Source organism: Mus musculus, chromosome 1, assembly GCF_000001635.26.
Source record: "Mus musculus strain C57BL/6J chromosome 1, GRCm38.p6 C57BL/6J".
NCBI classification, from domain to species: domain Eukaryota; kingdom Metazoa; phylum Chordata; class Mammalia; order Rodentia; family Muridae; genus Mus; species Mus musculus.
This window is the reverse complement of record NC_000067.6, coordinates 174,725,070-174,745,382: the sequence shown is the minus strand read 5'-3', so window position 1 is coordinate 174,745,382 and position 20,313 is coordinate 174,725,070. Positions and strand designations below refer to the sequence as shown.

At 38.2% G+C, this 20,313-nt stretch overlaps 1 protein-coding gene across 2 annotated transcripts in view; it reads right to left on the bottom strand.

The window, feature by feature from the left end:
* Fmn2 (formin 2) overlaps positions 1 to 20,313 on the bottom strand; it is a 320,978-nt gene that overhangs the window by 77,347 nt on the left and 223,318 nt on the right. For both annotated transcript variants that reach the window (XM_030255545.1, NM_019445.2), the window contains one exon: positions 1,077 to 1,128. In XM_030255545.1, coding sequence (XP_030111405.1) covers positions 1,077 to 1,128 — 52 coding nt within the window. The remainder of the gene's footprint in view (positions 1 to 1,076; positions 1,129 to 20,313) is intronic.

Genomic DNA, 20,313 nt, shown 5'->3' with positions numbered 1-20,313 from the left:
AATTTAATATTATTCAAATCCTTCTATTTTTTAAAAACTTTAATTTAAAATAATAGTAAAACTTTAATTTGAAATAATAGTTAAAAACCAGAAAGAATTAAATAAAATAAAGAAAAATAAACTGTGAAGAATTATCAAATAGACTCAACCTACCAGAAGAAAGAATGAGAATGTCAAGAAGGAACAGCAAGGTTGAGGAATGTAGCATCAAACATCAAGAAAAAAAAAAAAAAAAGAAAGAAAGCCAATGACCATGATGACAACCTTGGGACATAATCAAGACAAAATCAACAATGGGATAAAAGTAAGAACTGTTATTGAGAATCTATTCAGTAGCAAAAGCAGAAAATTCCCCAAATTTAGGGGAGAATGTAGGGATCCAATCACAAGAAACTTTTACAATCCCAAATGGGTATGATGACAGAATTTCTCTATGGCACTTTACAAGCAAGACACTAAAGGTATGAAGTAAAGAAAAAATGTCATAGAAAAGTGCCAACTCAGAAAGACAAACCCACTAGAATACTCTTATACTGTGTGACACAAACCCTAAAAGCCAGAAAATCATGGAATGGCACATGTCAAACTTAAAAAATAAAAGTAAAAGTGACCAAAATTGCTGCATACAGAAGAGTAAAATAATAGAGATGGCGAGGATAAGGAGGAGCTAATATCAGAAAAGTCCATTGAGATGTAATAATAAGGAAGATATCATAATAAGACCTGTTATTTTGTATGCTAATAAAAAAGTAAGTACAAACAAAACAAAATCCACTTTCTTCATATCTTGTGTTTCCTTACTTCAGAATATCATTGGAAAATGTCAGCACAGTTCATTACAAGGTAGTATACAACAGAACTATGTGTTGTACTGACTCACAAATTCACTGTGGCTTTAAAGTACACTCTTACATTAGATTCCAAGTTTATGCTTGAAGGTAATAAAACAAAACAAAACAAAACCAACAAACCACCCCCCACAACCAAGAACTGGCTCCTGGGGTTAAAATAAACTAAATGCTTTTATAAGGCTATTCTGAAAAGGAATATCATATTAAAGGAAAGTAATGCCTTACCATTTATGAGTCTCTGTCAGGGCAGCCTCCTGTGACTCTTGGTCAATTTTAGCTGAAAATGAAAGAAAAAGATGTGAAATAGGTGCTAGGCTCTACCATCTCATAGAGTATACAATCTAAACAACATGGAGTTGATTTAACTACAGATTCTAATGATCTCCAACCAAATATTATCTTAACCCTGTTAATGTCAGTGATATGGTAGAAACATCATTAAATTTGATTAAATTGACACTAATATGTGAGAACACAGGATTTTAACATAACCAACCAAAACTTTTAGGTTAAGAATAATTTCTTTACATCTGACACAGAGACCTAAGGAATGGAAACACTACTTTCAAGGTTACATTGAGTGTGCAGGGACCTAAACACCAACACAGGTTCAAATACCAAGTTGGAAATTAAAACAAACGAAGCTGATACAGATTTTAAACTCTGTGTAGCCACACCCTTGGGGACAGATCTCAAGTGACTGATTATGAGCTGTTCTGAAAGGGGGGACATTATTATTCACCCATTTATCTGCTATAATATTTTTGTCAGTGCTGCGGATCAAATCTAGGGCCTTGCCTATGCCAGGCAAGGCCGCTATCACTGACCTTCAAGCTTACATTTATTTGCTCTATGCTTTTCTCTAAAAATAAAATGTCTGACAGGAAGTCACAGATCAAATTTAGGATGGTGGAATGAAGATTTCCTATTGCATAGAAATCACATAGACACTCCAAAAGTAAAATGTATGGCAGCAACTTTCACCTTCTTTCTAAGAAATTCTGTAAATATTCTATGACTCTACTCTCTTTCTCTTGCTGCATATATATTTGACATAAAAGTTTCAGAGACACTAAGGAAGACACTCGTTATTTTTCGTCAACTCTGAGGGAGGGCAAAACATTAGTTATGACTTTGCAAATTAACAATTGCATGGCTGTTACCTACCGAAAGTTAGAATATCACCAAACTACAGGACAATACAGAAAAAATATCATTACCAAGCCTACACAACCTTCATAATGCCTCTCTCACAAAAATAGATGTGCCCATGATAAAAAAAATACACAAATAGTAAATAATCTATTTATAAACCTTCTCCGTTGGGTCACAGATGGAGCCATTTGGAGAAATCAGAAGGCAAAGTGGAGAAGGATAACTGAATGAACTCTGTAATCATAAAAAATCAAAACAAAAAAAATTGGCAGTGTTGACCAAATAAAACCCATAATCCTTTGGGTATTATTAAAGTGTCTCTCTCACTACTTAAAACACAATAGTGCAGCTTGAGTTGGTTAGTGTTTTACAGCTTTAAGACTGCTCTGCAAGGTCTGTATTGCATGTCCACTGCCCTGACACATGTCAACCTAACACTCTCCTCCATGGATGTCAGAATTTAACAGGGATTATTTGAGTTGGCAGCAGGAGTTTTTGTTTTCTCCTTTCCTTTCCCTTTTTTGTACTTTAGATTGTTTACACGCATTTACAGGTCAATCATTAGCCACTTGAAAGGCTGGGATACACATTAGATATTGAACTCAGAAAGGCTTTAGTAAGAACACATAAAAACTACCTTGAGCATGCCTAAAATAAAATGTGATTTGCTTCCGGAAACAATTCTAGAATAACATAAAGTGCCTTCAGAGAAAAATAACAAAGGCAGCCCAAATGAACACTACTTTGACAAAGGACCGTTTGCTTGTTTTCTTGAAAAATACACAGATTAAAAGCATTGATGGAAATTGATGGGAATAATTTCTAGACTAGTTTAGAAGATTCAAGTAAATGATTTATGAAACTAAAAGCACATGAAACTGAAACTCTTAAGAACTTTTTAAATTCCCATCAGATTAATGTGAATTCCATGACATTTACCAATCAGATTCACTTGTCAACATATGCAAATTATTTAAAACAATGTCTGTAATGACCAATACATGTGAAGTGAATGTCTTCCTTACGTTTGGGCATTGAAGATCTGAAAGATCTTTAAGTGAGCCAACCACTGTTTTATAATGTTTTGACATGATATCAAGATGCAGAAAATATATTCTTGCAGCTTTTCAAAATCGTATGCCCCTAAATCATGGTAAGTGGAATGAAGTGAGTCTTGCTAGTTCACAGTAATAATTCCTTTTGATGTCTACCGAACCCAGCTCTTGTTTCAGTGCCTGAGAAAGTTGGCTTCAAAAAATTAAAACCAAAACCACTTTAATCCAATGTGGCAGGAGATTGATCCATACCAAAGAAATAAAACATAAAAACAGATCTCCTTACTAAACCTAATAACCATGCTACAATAATAAAGTCAAATTAGAATAACAGGCAATGCTTGGGACTTCTCTACTATCCATTATTTTCATGTAATTTTTAAGCTACAGGGACTTGTATATTGAAACTCTAATCAGCTTTGATAAACAGTCTAATTGGAGATCAAAGGAAGTGCATTAAAGGCCAAATTTCAACTCTGAATGTAGAGTCAACAATGCAAGGAGCCAGGGCAGATTTCCTTTTGTATTGCAGGAAGAAGAAGAAGAAGAAGAAGAAGAAGAAGAAGAAGAAGAAGAAGAAGAAGAAGAAGAAGAAGAAGAAGAAGAAGAAGAGGAGGAGGAGGAGGAGGAGGAGGAGGAGGAGGAGGAGGAGGAGGAGGAGGAGGAGGAGGAGGAGGAGGAGGAGGAGGAGGAGGAGGAGGAGGAGGAGGAGGAGGAGGAGGAGAAAAAACATCCTGAGAGTGACACATGGTGACACAGGTCTGTTAATCCCAGAACATAGGCTGTAGAGTGCAGGTCAGGGAATCAAACTTTCAGGCCAGTCTGATCTACACTGTGAGACCTTGTCTTAAACCCAAGAGTAGGGGACATAACTGAATGGTAGGGCACTCTCCCACTATCTGCCACGTCTTTGTTCAACATAACAAAAAGCCTTAAAGTTGAAGTGAATACAGCATCTAGCATAGGGCTTTACAGAAACAATCAATGATTTGCTGCCAGAGTCCCACTTTTGGGCCACGTTTTAAAACAAAAGTCAGAGTATGGTAATTGTACAAAACAATTTCTCTGTGATGTGAACATAGATTTTGATGCTAAAGAAAGCTTTTCCTACTTGGAGTCATGAAGATGAACCCTGCAAACTGAAATAAACTGTCATTGTGACCAGTAAAAGTCTGCCTTCATGGAGGGGCAGGGCACAATCTTTTCATGCACAGTGATCAAAAACTCAGCATAGTTGTATCTGCAGAGACTCATTAAGTCTGTTAAAGGTAACATAGAAATTAATATAACTTGCTACATGTACTACAAACCTATTTTCTGAATATTTAAATTTCCTGAGGTATTTTTTTCTGAAATAAAATAAAAATAATGACTCATTGCAGGCTAGTGAGGTACCTCAGTGGCTGGGGATGCTTTACTGTACAAGGCTGCTGACTTGAGTTTGAACCCCAGGAGCCATGTAAAGATAGAAGGAAAGGGCAAACTCTGCTAAATTGTCCCTTGACCTCAACACAGGCAGGTAGGCAGGCAGGCACATGATTCTGCGAAGTGTTATTTTAAAAAAAAACCACGTTCTTCTGCATAGTAATTCCTTATATGTGTATAATCCACTATCAACAAGAGATTATGATTAAACTATGCTCAATGAATAGTAGAAAAGAATGGAGAAGAAAATATTTACATTTCAGAATTTACCTTTCATGTCTGATTTCATCGCCTACTCTTCATAGAAACTAGCTCATTTCTTTGTTGATACCTATGATGATGTGACAGCACCCTGGTCATTTCTAGACAGATTAGAGACTATATCTCTGGCTGTGGCATAGCACTTGTCTAGTATACATACATAAAGTCTTGAAAAATAGCATCACAAACAAACCAACCAAACTTAACCATGATTCTAAGTCAAGTTTGTATAGGGAAGTCAAAGGAACATTTAAACTGGCGCATAGGCTGGGTTCGATAGGTTTGTAATGTGGTAAGATGTCAAAAAAAAGTACCTGCGTTCCCTCTGCCAGTCCCTTCCTGGTGGTTGGAAAGAAGTGTGTACATAATGGTTGGTTAACACCAACCATTGCCCAGCATCCCCTCCCCAAAGATCAAGTCTCCAGGAGAAGCTACTTGTACACTTGCTAGCAAGACAGTTACCCAAGCTCTGTCCAGTGTCTTTTCCCTTCAGCTTCCAGATTCTTCTACTGCCAGTGTTTCGGTCTTGCATATCATTAAGTTAGACAAATCTAGTTTAAGTTCTACTTTAGGACTAGACAAACCCTGCAAACTGAAATAAACTGTCATTGTGACCAGTAAAAGTCTGCCTTCGTGGTGGGGGCAGGGCACAATCTTTTCATGCACAGTGATCAAAAACTCAGCATAGTTGTATCTGCAGAGACTCATTAAGTCTGTTAAAGGTGACATAGAAATTAATATAACTTGCTACTAGATAACTGGGACCTTCACTTCAATGGCACCAGCTTTCTCCATGATACTGGAGTGAAATTTTCTTTTTCATTGAGCTGGTTCACAGAGAAAGAAAGTAGTTAAGTCAGTACTGACTTGGGAGCAAAGAGAGGTTGGTTGAGTTTAAGGAAAATGGCAAAGAAAAGCATGGCTTGAATAGACAATCTTCGGAGAATATCAACCACTATCATTCTATTAGACATAATACTGTAAGGAGAAATGGGTGCGAGGAAAGTTGCTCAGCCAACTGCTGATCCTCAGAGGTGAGCTGGGCCGTAGATACTATTAAACCTAACAGAATGGCTATTAACTCTTTAGCCTTTAAATTTAAGTGGTAGAGAGCTGCACTTTGGAGCAGAGAAATTGCTGGGAAAGGCACCACTAAGCTCCTTAGAGGCAGCCTTCATTGTTTACTTGGTTTTATTTGAGTTTACTTATTTTAGTATTAAGCTTCAAGACTGTCCTCTTAGTCTGATTCTACCAAAGGCTTGATGGCTCCGTGTCACTGAGCATGTGAGTGGCTAAAGCTAGCCCCTGCTGATGGTATCTTCTTGGGCAGCCCTGATGCGTCACGCCCAGGAGAATCTCTGGCCCCACAAATTATTCCTAGGGGTTGCTGCCCTACTAAGTTAGTCTTCTGACCCTGTGATTTGTGTCTCTGGTCTCTGTCTGGCTCCAGACTCTTTGGCAATGTGAGGTATTTCTGCTGACCTTGTTCCAAGCGACTGAGTAAGCAGAGGCACGGAACGGACGCCCTTTCTGATCTCCAGCTTTCATGAGGGAATACCACATATTCTCAGGTAATTGGAGACAGAGTTGCCTCTGAGTAATATCAGATGGAAGGCAGCTCGGGGCCCTTTCATCTACTTGTCTAGGCTCTAAATCTTTGCGCTATTTTTCCTTTTATTTAAAGTGTTAACTAGTTTTTGTTTATAATTAGCCATGAATGTGCATTTGGATCGCTTTTAAGTGCAGCCAGTATGGCTTATTCCTTTAGACAGATGCACAGCCCATCCTCTGAGTCATTTGGGGTTGTCACTTAACTGCAAATGTATTGCTTTGGTTTTGTGACTTCGAAGACACTCCTCCTTTTGACAATGTACTAAAATTCAAGTAAATTTGGGAAGGTTAGACATGTCAGACTGAATGATTCTGAGAGTATCTTTCCTTCGACAGAGAAAGTAAAAGCCAAGTCTTCCCATATCCTCTCTCCAATGCTGCTAATACTTTTTAGACAATAAAACATGCACTGTAGACTAGTCTAGGAGGAAGAAAGCATGGATCTGGGAAATATCACATTAAAATTCTCCTTTGCAGTAATTCATGGCTACCTTTTAGGACTGAGGGCATATAAAAATATGTATCATTTGTTCCTGTATAGAGAGTCATCTATAAACACAACATATTAATGTTTGTTTTTAAAAACCCAATTGAAAAACAATGCATACATCAAAAAATTGAAACACATGGCTTGTAGCAAGACTCAAGCTACAGCAAAGCCATGCATGGTTATACTGGTATACTCAACTGAATGCTTCTTTGTGAAATTCCTTTCCAAATCTTAATTTGAAAAGCCGAAGGGCAAAAGACCTAGAAAAATATTCAGTGCACACACATGCCGAACCCTTTGTAAAAGCTGCTGCAAGAAAGTTGTCTATTTCCAACTGGAACAATTCTCAAATTTTAACTATTTTTAAACAAAATCTATCTGGAAGCTATATGTTACTACATCTATCCACTTTGGAAATTTCTCGTCAATGTCTACTAATGTCATATAAAAATGAAGGCACACCCAAGGCTATTCCATTTTCCCTGTTACTAAGAAATAATCATGCTACCAAAGCAGTCTAGAATATGCACTGATACCAGGCTGACTTTAAAATAGTACCCCCTTCAACAGACCTCAAATCAATATAAGCCTCATGCTAAAACTGTGAATACATATATCTCAAGGCTGAGCTTTCAATATTAAAAGCAATATTCACTAAGTCTGACTGGTGAATCTGAAACATCAAAATATAAAGCAGCTGAAAATAAAAATCTAAAAATCATAAAAGCTTCCTCAGTGGGTTTTTCTCTTTTTTTTTTCTTTCCTAATATTACTTGCCAAAACAATGTTTAAAGGCAAGGGTATTTCAATCCTAGAGATTAAAGTCACTTAAATGAATGCTACAATATTTTAACAAATATTTGAGCATCTATTGTGTTTTGTGGATCTTTTGTTGGGGGTCCTCTAGGGATATATTTGCAAAGTCTTTTGGATGAAGAAAATAATCAATGGGAGAGAAATTATGGTCACATAATTAAATGAAAACAGTAGATATGCTGGAGTATTACAGTTCTCATACATATGACCGGGCTGATTTTATATGTAATAGCCCACAACAATAAACCACAATGAGAAAGGCACTTTATTTGGTTCACAGGCTGCAAATTAAAAGTGAAAATTGTAACACAAGGTATTAGAAGTACATATTATATGAAAGAGGGGGGATTAAAAAAAACATGCAAATGGATGCCAAAGCTGTAACCCTGTTATTCATGAGTACACCCAAATGAGACAGTTGTGTGTCCACTGAGAAAAACATGAAGGATCAGGAAACAAAGGCATTTGGATTTTGAGTACAAATGATGAAGTCCTAGGCAGAATAAGATAGAGACTGGCAAATGTATACAGAAAAGGGTTGAAAATACGAGGCTCTCAAGCAAACACTCGAGGTGTCAAGAAGTAATATATAAGGAGAGGAGGTGGGAAGGATAATAGGGAATAGGTGCCAAAGGCCTTGTTGGGGAGTATGTGCAGACAGCTACCTATGGTGTAATAGTGCAGGCATGTGCGTGTGCATGTGCGTGTGTGTGTGTGTGTATGTGTGTGTGCACAGACCAAAACAAAACAACACAAGGAAACAAAAACAGAGTGAAGGAAACATATTTGTGCCCAGTCTAATGTAGGGAGATGCACTTTTAAAGAAGTCATGCACTACTGGACTGTCCTGGGCCCAAGCCTTGCCTACTTCTAACCAACTGGAAAGTAGATAAAATGCAGGAGAGAATAGTTTTCACCCACTAGCGCATGGCTGTCACAGGGGGATGGGCTCTTCTCAGGGAGCTCTCCCAAGCCTCTGGATTTCGTTCTGAAAGTCAATTTGCAGACCGTGTGCCTTGGAAGTAGCATCTCACAAAAGCAAGTAATCTTGGGGGAATGGAGCAGATACAGATGGGACTCTAGGGAGGGGAAGTGGCGGCAAGTCAAGAGGCAGAGATCTGGAAAGGAAATAAACCTTCCATAAAAGTAGAGAAAGCAATTGTCCCCAAGGTCTCTTGGAGTTTGGCTGAGTATTAAGAGGCACGTGTCTACAGGGGACTACTATAAATCCAAGCAAAGATCTACAATACTAATAAAAAAATCTCATCCCTCACCTTCCAAGGTCCTTCAAAGTCAAAGTGAAAATCTGATGTCTGAAAAGCCCAGCAGAGAACGGGTATAGAGTAGTCATAAGAGCCTCTGGAAGGTGAGACATCACAGTAGTAGATTCACAGGGATGTTTACTTTGGGTTTGTCTAAGTAGGTCTTGAAAAGAGGCATTCAATAAAAGGCATCAGACTGAATCATGTAGCATCTTTAAACGGTATACCCAAACAAAGCCAAATATTCTCTAGAGGAATTTGCGTAAGGCAAAGACATGGATTGTATTTTACAGTTGCTAGCATGAATACAGTTCTGCAAATACCACCACCAACCTCCGCTGCATTTAGGGAATCTGACTGTTCTATTAAGCCATCAGATATGTGGTGATACGTTACAGCAGCAATAGAAAACTAATAATGGTTTGTCATCAGAAACTGTAAGCAGAGGAGAATCAATTAGAACACTGTGTATAGACACACATACACACACACACACACACACACACACACACACACACACACACACACACACACAGTATCTATGACTTAGTGTCTCTTAAAGGCTTAAAGGCTTGGTTCCCAAACTGCCATGCTGTAACAGATGGTAGAACTTTTAGGGCATGGCCTGTTGAAGGGAGATGGGGCCATTAGGCTTTGCCCTTGAAGGAGATATCAGATATTAGGGCAAAAATCATTCCTCTTTTACTTCTACCCACCATGTCCTTTGCCCTCCCCCCCCCTTTGTTTTTTTCCTTTTTCCTTTCAATTACAGGAGGCATGCTGACTTTTTCTGCCAAACACTCCCAAAACAACAGGGCCACCATGACCTTGGAATGAAACCTCAGGAGCCATTAATCAAAATAAAACATTCCTCTGCACCAATGGGTCACTTCAGGTCCTTTGTCACATTAAGAGAAAGCTGCCTAGCACAACTGTTCAAAAATAGAATCCACACAAATTTTTACAAGCATTCTAATGTGACAATTATTTTGAACCTAGAAATTCACACTCTGGAAAGTGTTAAAAAAAAAAAAAGAAAACCTTACATTTAAGTAAACAAAAGAAAAGATCTGAACATGAATATGAAGTATGCTTTCTCTAAATACCTCGCTGGAAATTAGGAGTAAGACATTATTTTGTTATAATACGTGTACAGCTAAAGTACAGGACTATAGCAATAATTACAGGAGAAATAGACAATTGCCATTGTCAGATTTTTGTTCCAGTGACAAAATGGTGAAGATAGTGATGAATTAAATGGATTAGAACATGAGAACAATCCTGAAAATATAAGTCAAAGATATATAGTAAATTAGCAAATGTGGAAATATAAAATACTAAAAATAACCTATAAAAGGAAGGCAGAAAACATTGTATATGATAAATATATATAAGGATGACAAGTTAAATGCAATCATGTTTTTAATTAAACTAATGGTCTAAATATTCCAACTGAAAAGGCAGTAATTGTGAGGGGTAGACAGGGGATTGCTAGACTGAAAACTTTCAGCTCTGTGATGTCTAGTAGAAATCTACTTTAAATACAGACATGTAGACAGATTAAATTGAAAATCAAAGGATAAAAACAGCATTGTGCAAACACTAATCACAATATAGCTGACATGGCTGAATTAGATGAATTAGATTTGAGAGGAGAAATTTTGCTGCAAAAACAAAAAGGCAAGCATTGTCTTGAAGAGGTAATTCAACAGGAAGACAAACTAATTCTAATTTTACATGCATCCAGCATCAGAGATTCAAAATACACAAAAGGAAATCCTTTATTTCCAAGAGAAAAAAAATGACAGAAAACTGGAGGGAAAGACGGGTGTGAGTGATGGGAAGTAGTGTTCCAGCTCTCTTCTCTCAGGAACTGATAGGCTAATGACACAACATCTCAGTAATCAAAGAAGGAATGGAAAAGATCAGGGCAATACTGTTAGTGGATGGGGTCTCTGCACACAGCCTTGTAAGGTTACTTTCCCGAGAGGAGAATGATTTAAACTGCTAGGAAGAGAGAGTTAAGGGCATCACCAGTTAGGACCCTTTCACCAATGATGCAGAAGAGACAGATGGGAAAAGGAGAAGAATGGAAAATACTTGGGGTGGGAGAGATGGCTCAGCAGATAAGAGCGGTTACTCCTCTTACAGAAGACCTGAGTTCAGTTTACAGCACCCATATGGTGGTTCACACTTGCCTGCCTATATCTCCTGTTTTAAGGAATCCAATGCCCTCTTCTAACCTTTCAGGCTTCTGTTGCCTGCATGTATGTGGTGCACAGACATAGCCATAAAATATATAAATATAAAAAGTCAACAGTAAAAAAAAAATTAAAAGTATCTAGTTTTCTACTATAAGAGAAAAGAGGCAATTTGTTCAGAATCTCATGGCAGATCCAGCCTTGAGTAGACTTACTCATAAAAGCATTCTGTTATTTATACATTAATTATATCACCTGGAGGACACATGGGTGGCATTCTAAACATAAATTTTGGATACAATAAAATGGATTCACACAGGCCAGTAATTATGACTAATATTTCACAGACAACTACAGGTTAGGGGAAAGCCATCTATCCTGAGATTATGTTATTACATAATGCCAGTAGCTTGTAACAAGGAAAAGGACCCATGTTCCATGACTGGTATCTTAAAGGCAAGAGATTATTTTGGGCTGGGAAAGTTGATGCCTTAAGAGTAGACCCAGGAGTAAGTAAAACTAGGGAAGAGAACAGGGTGAGACAGTGTATGGGAAAGTTGATGTCCTGAATGAGAGTCTGGATCTAGCAGTTCAACATTTAAGCATGCACTATATACAACTAAGTAACATGATGAGATATGAATATAGTTATATGGTAGAAAAATAGCTGGTCAACACAGAAATTATCCAGTATGTTTATGAGCCCCTTTACAATGAAATAAAGTCAGCTGGAAGTACACCTTGTTGCAAATTATTTTAAATATATTCCAATATTAGAAGAAACAAATAAGGTAGATCTTTATTTTCAACAGTATTATAGACTTGCTAGATATAAGATACACACACACACATACACACAATAGAATGAAATAAAATGAAAATTAATGCATGGCTGAATCTGATAGAAAACAAAGAAAATTCTCTGAGGCCATGAAAACAAAGAGGACCAGGATTCCAACGAGTACCGTGTAGGGCAATTTTTCCCAGGGCAAACCCTGATTCTTACAACTTTTCCTTGCATGGACAACCAGGAAAACTGAAAAGATGAACAGGCCTGAACCCTCCAAGGTATCTGAGAAACTACAAAGGAGCACCCCAGGAATTAATCATTGAGGATACATATTCTCCCCACAGCAGCTCTGAAGGGAAGGGGAATCTGGTTGCTCAACACAGAGGTGCACCCTCACAGTGCACTGGGCTACAGCACACGAAGTACTGTACTAATGTCCAAGGAAAGGATTTATTTAAAAACAATTCTTGGTCGGTAGAGCCTCCTGATGATTGTCCAAAACAAACATAAAGAGAAACAGAAAACATGAAACGTACCCTAGAGCAATTCAGACCAAAAACAAAGCAACAAAAACTGAACTGAAGTTGCTGACAGTTCACCAGGAAAGAGAGGAGGCAGGACTCCCAGGCTACTGAAAGGAATTACTGACCTTCGACCCAGAGTTTTGCGATTAGTACATCTATGTCTCAAAAAGCAACTGTGATATCAATAAAGTTTTATACAGACAAGACTAGTTTACAGTCCCGGGTTCACTGTAGAGTGGCCGTTCAAAGGCAGACATCTGACAGGAGGAAAATAACCTGAGAGAGTAGGTATCAGATAAAGAATTGGTGAGCAAAGAAAACAGGTCTGTGAAACTGAGAACAAAAACTGAATACTTCAAACAATGATAATTCTCTATTTTAGGAATCACAACAAGCATACAGTAAGGCAGAAGAATGACATATAAATAGGTCAGATTAACATTAAGAGTCTGCAGATTTTTATTGCTTAAAGGGAAGCAAAAATAGCAACATCAGACTTTGTTAAAGAATTGTGTTAACAGAAAGAAAAATATTATGTGATGTCATGAACATGTGGAATCTAAAAATAGCAAAGCCAATTCCCTCAAGTCCTCAAATACACTGAAACAGAAGACTAGAAAGGGCAAATGGTATAGGGAGATGGAAGGCAAATGGTACAAACTTATGAAGTTACAAGGGGAGATTAAGCTCAGATAACTCACATATGATATGCAGAGGATAAGCAATATCACATGGTACATAGGAAACCTGCTAAAGAGGGAATTTTAGATTTAGAACCCATACATATACAAAAAGGTAACTAGGAAATGGATGTACTAATCTGTTGGACTATAGTAATTGTTCAACTGTGAATAAATTCAAACACCGTAATAGAAGCAACTTAACAAAAGAAGTGTAAACACCAACATTATACATTAGCAGGTATGGACACAAGGGGGTGGGGGATGAGTTAGTTCCAAAGTGATTGCTCCATAAGTGTGAGGAGCTGAGGGCAGAGCCACCGAACTCACCCAATGGATAAATGGAGTGGTGTGTGTATCTCAGCACAAGAGTGTTGGTGGAGAGAAGCAGATTTAGCCTACATGACTCAGTTCTAGTTTTGTAACAAAAAAATAAGCATGAGAGCTATTAAGGAAGACACATGGCAATGACCACTGGCCTCAAATATACCTATAGCTTCATACAAGCATGTACTTGAATACACACACACACACACACACACACACACACACACACATACAAGTAAAGAAATAGAATGTAATCTTTGAAGCAGCAGAATGGAAAATTTAAATAAAAACAAAATCTTCAATCAATTTAGACTAAAGAGTTTGGAAATAACTCTATCAAGAATTGCCAAAATAAGTCTATTCTTCTAATCATGGCCCTTTGCAAATGATATTTTCCCTCTATTTATATCTATATTAGACTTTACATAACAGTTGTTACAATATTGTTGGGAAAAACAAATGGAAGAGAACAAAAAAAAAAGATGGGAGAAAATAAGTTGTCATTATTTTCAGCAACATTGATGAAGGAAACCTTTCAAAAAAGAAGTCCCCAATGGATGCATTACTAAGAAAGGTCACTAAGTTTGTAGTCTATAATAAATAGTGGTAGCAGAATAGTTATTTGAGTACAATGTACCTTCAAATATAGTAAACATAATTCATAAATACAGCCCCAAAACATACAACCCCAAGTAATGTCTCTAGGGCTACATCTACCTAAAAGTAAAGAACTTAACAAGATGGTAAGAACTTTTAGACAGACATGAACAGAGTCCTAAAGAGATATTCTCTTCAATGTATTCACAGGATGAAAGCATAGATCCACAGAGATGTTGGTTCGCCCCAGAATGAGCTATATAGATATTTAGGTAACTGTGTCCAGATCTTAATAGGGAAATTGACTAAATGCTTCTCAAATTGTACAGAAAGTGAAATGACTAAGGTGGACTTGCATGCTAAGCCTTTCCTCATTTCATGACTTCCTGTCTACAGTAAATATGGCGGCCACAAGCTTTGACTTTCGGGGAAAAAAAGAATGGAAATAAACTCAGCAGTCTAGAGAAAGGTGTGAACAGACTGCATGGCAGAGATGAAACTGTATTATTAACAGAGAAAAGATGGCATGGATATCACGTGGTACCAAACAACAAACATCACAGGACACAAAAATCAGATTTCTATCACAGACCACAGATGAAAATAAGTTTAGATCAGTTGACAGATTAAACATGAAAGAAAAATTATAAAAAAAAAGTCTATATCTTCACAAATGTATAAAGCTTTCTCTGTCCGTGTCTGTCTGTCTGTCTGCCTGTCTGTCTGTCTGTCTGCCTGCCTGCCTGCCTGTCTCTGTAGTTTGTGAGTGTGTGTGTGTGTGCTGCTTGCATCTCTTTGTAAGTATATTTACCTGCAGAGAAACCACAGGTTAATATCTGGTGACTCTCTCAATAACTTCACCATCACCTTAGTTTTTGAGATCAGGTCTCTCACTGAACTCAAGAGTTTGCAGACTGGCTCCGTTCATGGAGCTCCAGGGATCTTCTTGTCTTTCCTGCCTCTCTGTATTAGGATTACATAGTCAAACCCTGATTCAAACTCTAGTTCTTATGCTGGCCTAGCAAGTACTTTGCATACTAAGCCACCTTCGGGGACCCCTAACAGGAACATTTTTTTTTTAAGACAAAATGACATTATCAAGGAACAAGTTAGTAAATGTCATAATAGAGAATCCAACCATTTCAATTGCTAATGATAAACAGAAATACGATAGGACAAACATCACTGTAGAATATTTGCAAGCATGTGACTGACCAGGTTTTTATATCCTAATTACAAAAATATTTCCCAATGGCATGGTAGTAAAATGACAGGCATATCAATAGAAAATCAGCTAATGATTTAGAAAGGCATATATATCATCAGGTCGACAGCATCCAACCTGGACAACTCAAACCTGAACATGACTGGAACAGCACTTTATAGGATAGATTAGGACTTAAAAGCTGAAGCTAAGAACTAAGTATTGGCAAATATTTGAAACAGTAAGTACATTTTAGGTATAAGTGTGAATAAATGACAATAATATATTTACATTTGCCTGAGTTTTACACTGGATATGTGCTTATCTCAATAGCTGCAACACTTACTATGAAGTAAAGCATTGGGCAAGATTCCCCTCTTGGAAAATCACTTATACGGACATATCAATCACACAATTCTAATAAAGCCGGTAGGGCAGGAGGACTGAGGGGCTGGCACTAGAAATGCAACCATCTTTCTATCTAGGAAAGAGGTCTTTGATGGCTCTTCATTATGGACTAGATGCTAAAGGTCCAGCTTGGAACACAGTGTCGAGATGTGAGAGACCTGTGATGTGATGTGATGTGATGTGATGTGATGTGATGTGATGTGATGTGATGTGATGTGATGTGATGTGATGTGATGTGATGTGATGTGATGTGATGTGATGTGTTAATAGGAGCAAGTAGAAAGAGGCAGGAGGCATTTGTAAGAGGCCCTCGGATAGAACCAAGTCCTTAGTCCCTTTCAGGCCTCCTACACTGATTCATTCTCATCCAGAGTCACAGAAGTGATTGAGGTGGTTGGAAATCTAAGTCCTAGAGAGAAGTGGGAACATGAGCTATGCTTTTCATAATGATTTACTCCAATTTGAGCTTCTTTTCGAGTCAAGAATTATCAGGAAGGCACATGAAAAACTAAAATGGAATAATCATGTGTCAACATATTGTGGAAAATGGCTGTCTATCTGCATGCATTCACATTAAAAGCATTCCCTCCTTTTAGTTCTGCTAATGGTCACTTTCTCAGAATAACAATCCTACCCATGGCATTGTATAGCAGCTTTGTCCACCATCTCTCTGGATCCCTTATTAACATTATAATCTTTAAATTAAAATAAAACCACTCCCATCTCCCTTACAAGATTGGCTTCAGCAGGTCCACTGTCGAGCTATTGTGTTATTTCAGTCTTCAACAAGCTTTCTGAATCAGGCTTGGTGGCTCAGCTCTGTAAGCCTAGTAGTCGGGAGGTTGAAGCAGGAGGTTCAATGGAAGTTCAAGGGTGTCTTAGGCTATATAGTGAGCTTCAGGCCAGCTTAGGCTAGAGTGAGGCACCGTTGGAAAAAAAAACAAGCCCAAACAACAAAAACAAAACTAATAAAGAAGCTCTCTAAATATTCATTTTCATGTTATGAAATGGATATCATCATGTCTGCACAAACTACTCTAAGGAAACTAAAACAAAGTGTTTAGCATAAAAGAAATGATATTAAGGCCTGGTGGTTAGCTATTCTTATCATATTAATTAAAATTCAATAGACTAAAAGGCATTGTGTTTTTTTTTCAGTTCAAATGGTCAATAATAGGTTATGTTAAATGTTCATTTCTTTTTCATTACTGAAAAGAATTCCCACTTTATGTTTAAAGGGAAAAAAAAAAAGAAATAAGGGAAAGCAAGCCTACTGCCCCTCCTCCTCACTGAGGAACCCGGCTTTTATGGTAGACAGTACCATTTCTGATAGAAAACCCGCAGAGCTAGTGGACTGCCCAGGATCTGGCACAGCTAATAACCTTGCTTTCAGCATCTCTTCATTCTTGTGTATAGTATTACCAATACCAGGGATTGTATATTTAAGACTTGTGGTTTCAACACCCTTCTAATTATAAGCATGTGATTACAGATTTATGCGTTTTCATCTTGATTCAACTCACAGGGATTGTTCAGCTTCAATTCGCTATGCTTAGGTGAAGGGGAGAAGTGTCTGTGAGAACACTGGAAGACCTGGGCAGTGGGGTCTGTGAAAAATACCACTTGCTGTATTTAATTCAGGAAAGGACAGTAGAGGCCAAACTTCTTCGAGTAGCATGGGGAGAACCATGCACCCTTTTTATTAAATTTTAAAGTACACATGAGTCAAAATATGAGTGAAAAGCAGAGAAGGCCAACACGAGGAAAGCAGGCTCTGGTTTGATTTCCAGGGGTGAAACACAGATTTTAGAAACGCACCACACACACACACACACACACTCACACACACACACACACACACTCACACACACACACACACACACACACACACACTCACACACACACACACACACACACACACACACACACACACACACACACACACACACACATACACACATACAGAGGCAACCTAATACATCCTATGTCCACCATAGCTGGGCAATAGTACACTTTTTTTGTGCTTTTGGTAGAGTTTGCCTAGCTACAGCTTTGATGCAACAATCAAGGAGGGTTGGGTGGTATGGAGGTGGTAAAGGAGGGAGAAGAGGAGGAGGAGGAGGGAGAGGAAGAGGAAGGTGTTTTGTTCTAAGACAATGATAAGAAACTGTAGGATTGGCCAACATATTCTACTGTCTTACAATTTTACGCTATAACCCTCCCCCCAAAATAACACCAAAGAGAGCTTTAAAAAAATAGCAAATAAATTCTGATCAGTTATCAAGGTATTAAGAATTAAGTTTTCTAATCACATGTGCACAAAACAAAGCCATGATATATGAGGTAAAATTCAAGTAACCTAAGTTATCCTAACTTTGATAAAAGGGTTGAGTCGAACAATTAACATGTATCATTACAGCTGCCACAATACTGTTTTAAATTGTTTAAAGCAATTCCATTATGCTTCCTCATTTGCTTTAAATGCTAAAGCTGACAAATTTGGTTTCTGCACATATGAACATGAAAAATATGGTACATCCACTGGCCTTGATAGACGTTCATATTTACAGTCTTAGATGCCATAAATATAATCGCACATGGAAGAAAAATCACCGTTTACATCGAAATTCTTCCCAACTCAGGCTTCCATTACAATAGACCCTCTTATTTTTCTTTCCTATTTGAAGACTAACATCTAAGGGAGTTTCCCTTCCTCTGCCCATTCTCCACACGATACTTTCTCTCAGAATACCATTCATACCCACACTTGTCCTTGGTGATCACATCCATTCAAAGTCCTTCTTCCCTAAATTTACCTAAATTTTCATTTGTAGAACTTAGCTTAGTCCAACCCATACCTACCTGCCCACTGGGCATGCATAGTTGTTTGCTTATTGATGTTCACATCCCAGTCCCGTTTCTTCTTATACTCATTGAAGAACCCTTTCTAAAAGCCCAAACATTTCAATGACTGATACCATGGCTTAAAAAAAAAGTCAAAATTTTTGGGTTAGTGCACAGTTCAGACTTTTGAAATATGAAACTAGAAAAAAAGCAACATCAATATTTCAAACTCTTACAAAATAAAAAAAAAATGGAATAATTTCTGACCCTAAACACTTTGGATAAGGGGCTTTCACAGTGCCTTTGTCCTCCATATGTCATCGATCGATGGTGCTCAGTCACTCAGATAAGAAGCCTTGGCACCTGGCTATCATCTTCATCCATGTGCTTCTCTCCCTATGATAACCAGGTAAGTCTATCCTGTTCCCTAACCATCACTTCACCAGCACTCAGCTCCTCCTTTCTCTGATCACGGGCCATGCCAGTCTTAAAAGGAGCCTTTTCCTCCTCCTCCAAGGACCAATCTGCCTCCATTTAAGCTTTTTCCACATTGCTATGAAGATATCAGGATATTATCCAAGTTATATAGTGAGAGATATGTGGATTCACAAAGTTGGATCCCTGGAGCATTCTCAGCCTTATCATTTACTGCTCCCTTCTGTATGATGCAACTCCTGATTTGCTCCGAGCCCCACTCCTTCCATTTCCTGTTTGTCTGTGTCTTCCCCTTCTTTGTCTTCCATTCTCTCACATCCACCTATCGCTCCTCTAATAATAAAGTGCCACCATCACTAAGAAGAGTTATTGTCTACTTAGATGTATCTCTGGGGTGCTTCTCAGAAGAGTCTGTTCTTTAAGATGATAGATTCCCCGATTCACAGAGGACTGTCTGATCTCAGTTTGTAGGGAAGGATCTACCTGGGATAGAAGCAGGGTTTCCCTCTGACTGTAGTGGAAGAAAATCAGAACATATGAGTTCAAATGGTCTGTGGGGGCAGCCCTGATTAAGTGTGGGAAAACCCTGTGTTCAGTGCTGTTTCATCAATGACAAATTAAGGTGGCATTATCACTAGAGTCCTAGAAAGGACGCATGTGCAGGCTTAAGAGGAGATGAGCTAAACAGTCTCAGAAGTCTCAAAACCTAATTTTGCAAAAGTAACCTTATAACATTGATCTGTAGAAACAAGGTCCAATGGCGGCCATGAATTTAAGGGGCCATTAGATACCTTAAAGGTAAGGATGATCTCACATTTCCATTCACCGCTATAGAAGACACAGACAAGAACCCAAGAAGTGGGCTTGAGGAAGATTGTTGGTCTCTGGACTGTTGATCAAGACACGTGACTGGGCTGAGGACATATTCTGGGAACATAGGGAGAAGTTGGCTGAGCAAAGCCACTCTCTCAGTGGCACTTATACTATTGAGGAAGGTACAAATAACGCAGTAGCAAACAGTAAGTCCTGCAATGGACCCAAAGCTGGGCAGATACAGAACACTATTGGAGTGCATCTACAGTCACAGTTCCTGATCAGAGGGGAGCTAGCACCTTGACAAACAGTGGGTACCTCAAAGCAAGTAGACAGCAGTCTTTCACACTGCCTAGTTTAATGTAGACATGAAAGACATTTCCAAGACAGAGATGTTGAAATGGAGACCATGAAATCCTGGCTTGAGTGGAAATAAGAAGGCAGGGAGGGAAAAATTGGATGAATAAGTGGGTTCTGGGATGAGATGAAATCCACAAAGATTGCTAGAATGTGATCCACAGACCACACAATAGCTGGATTATGAGGATAAGAGATGTTTCTGTT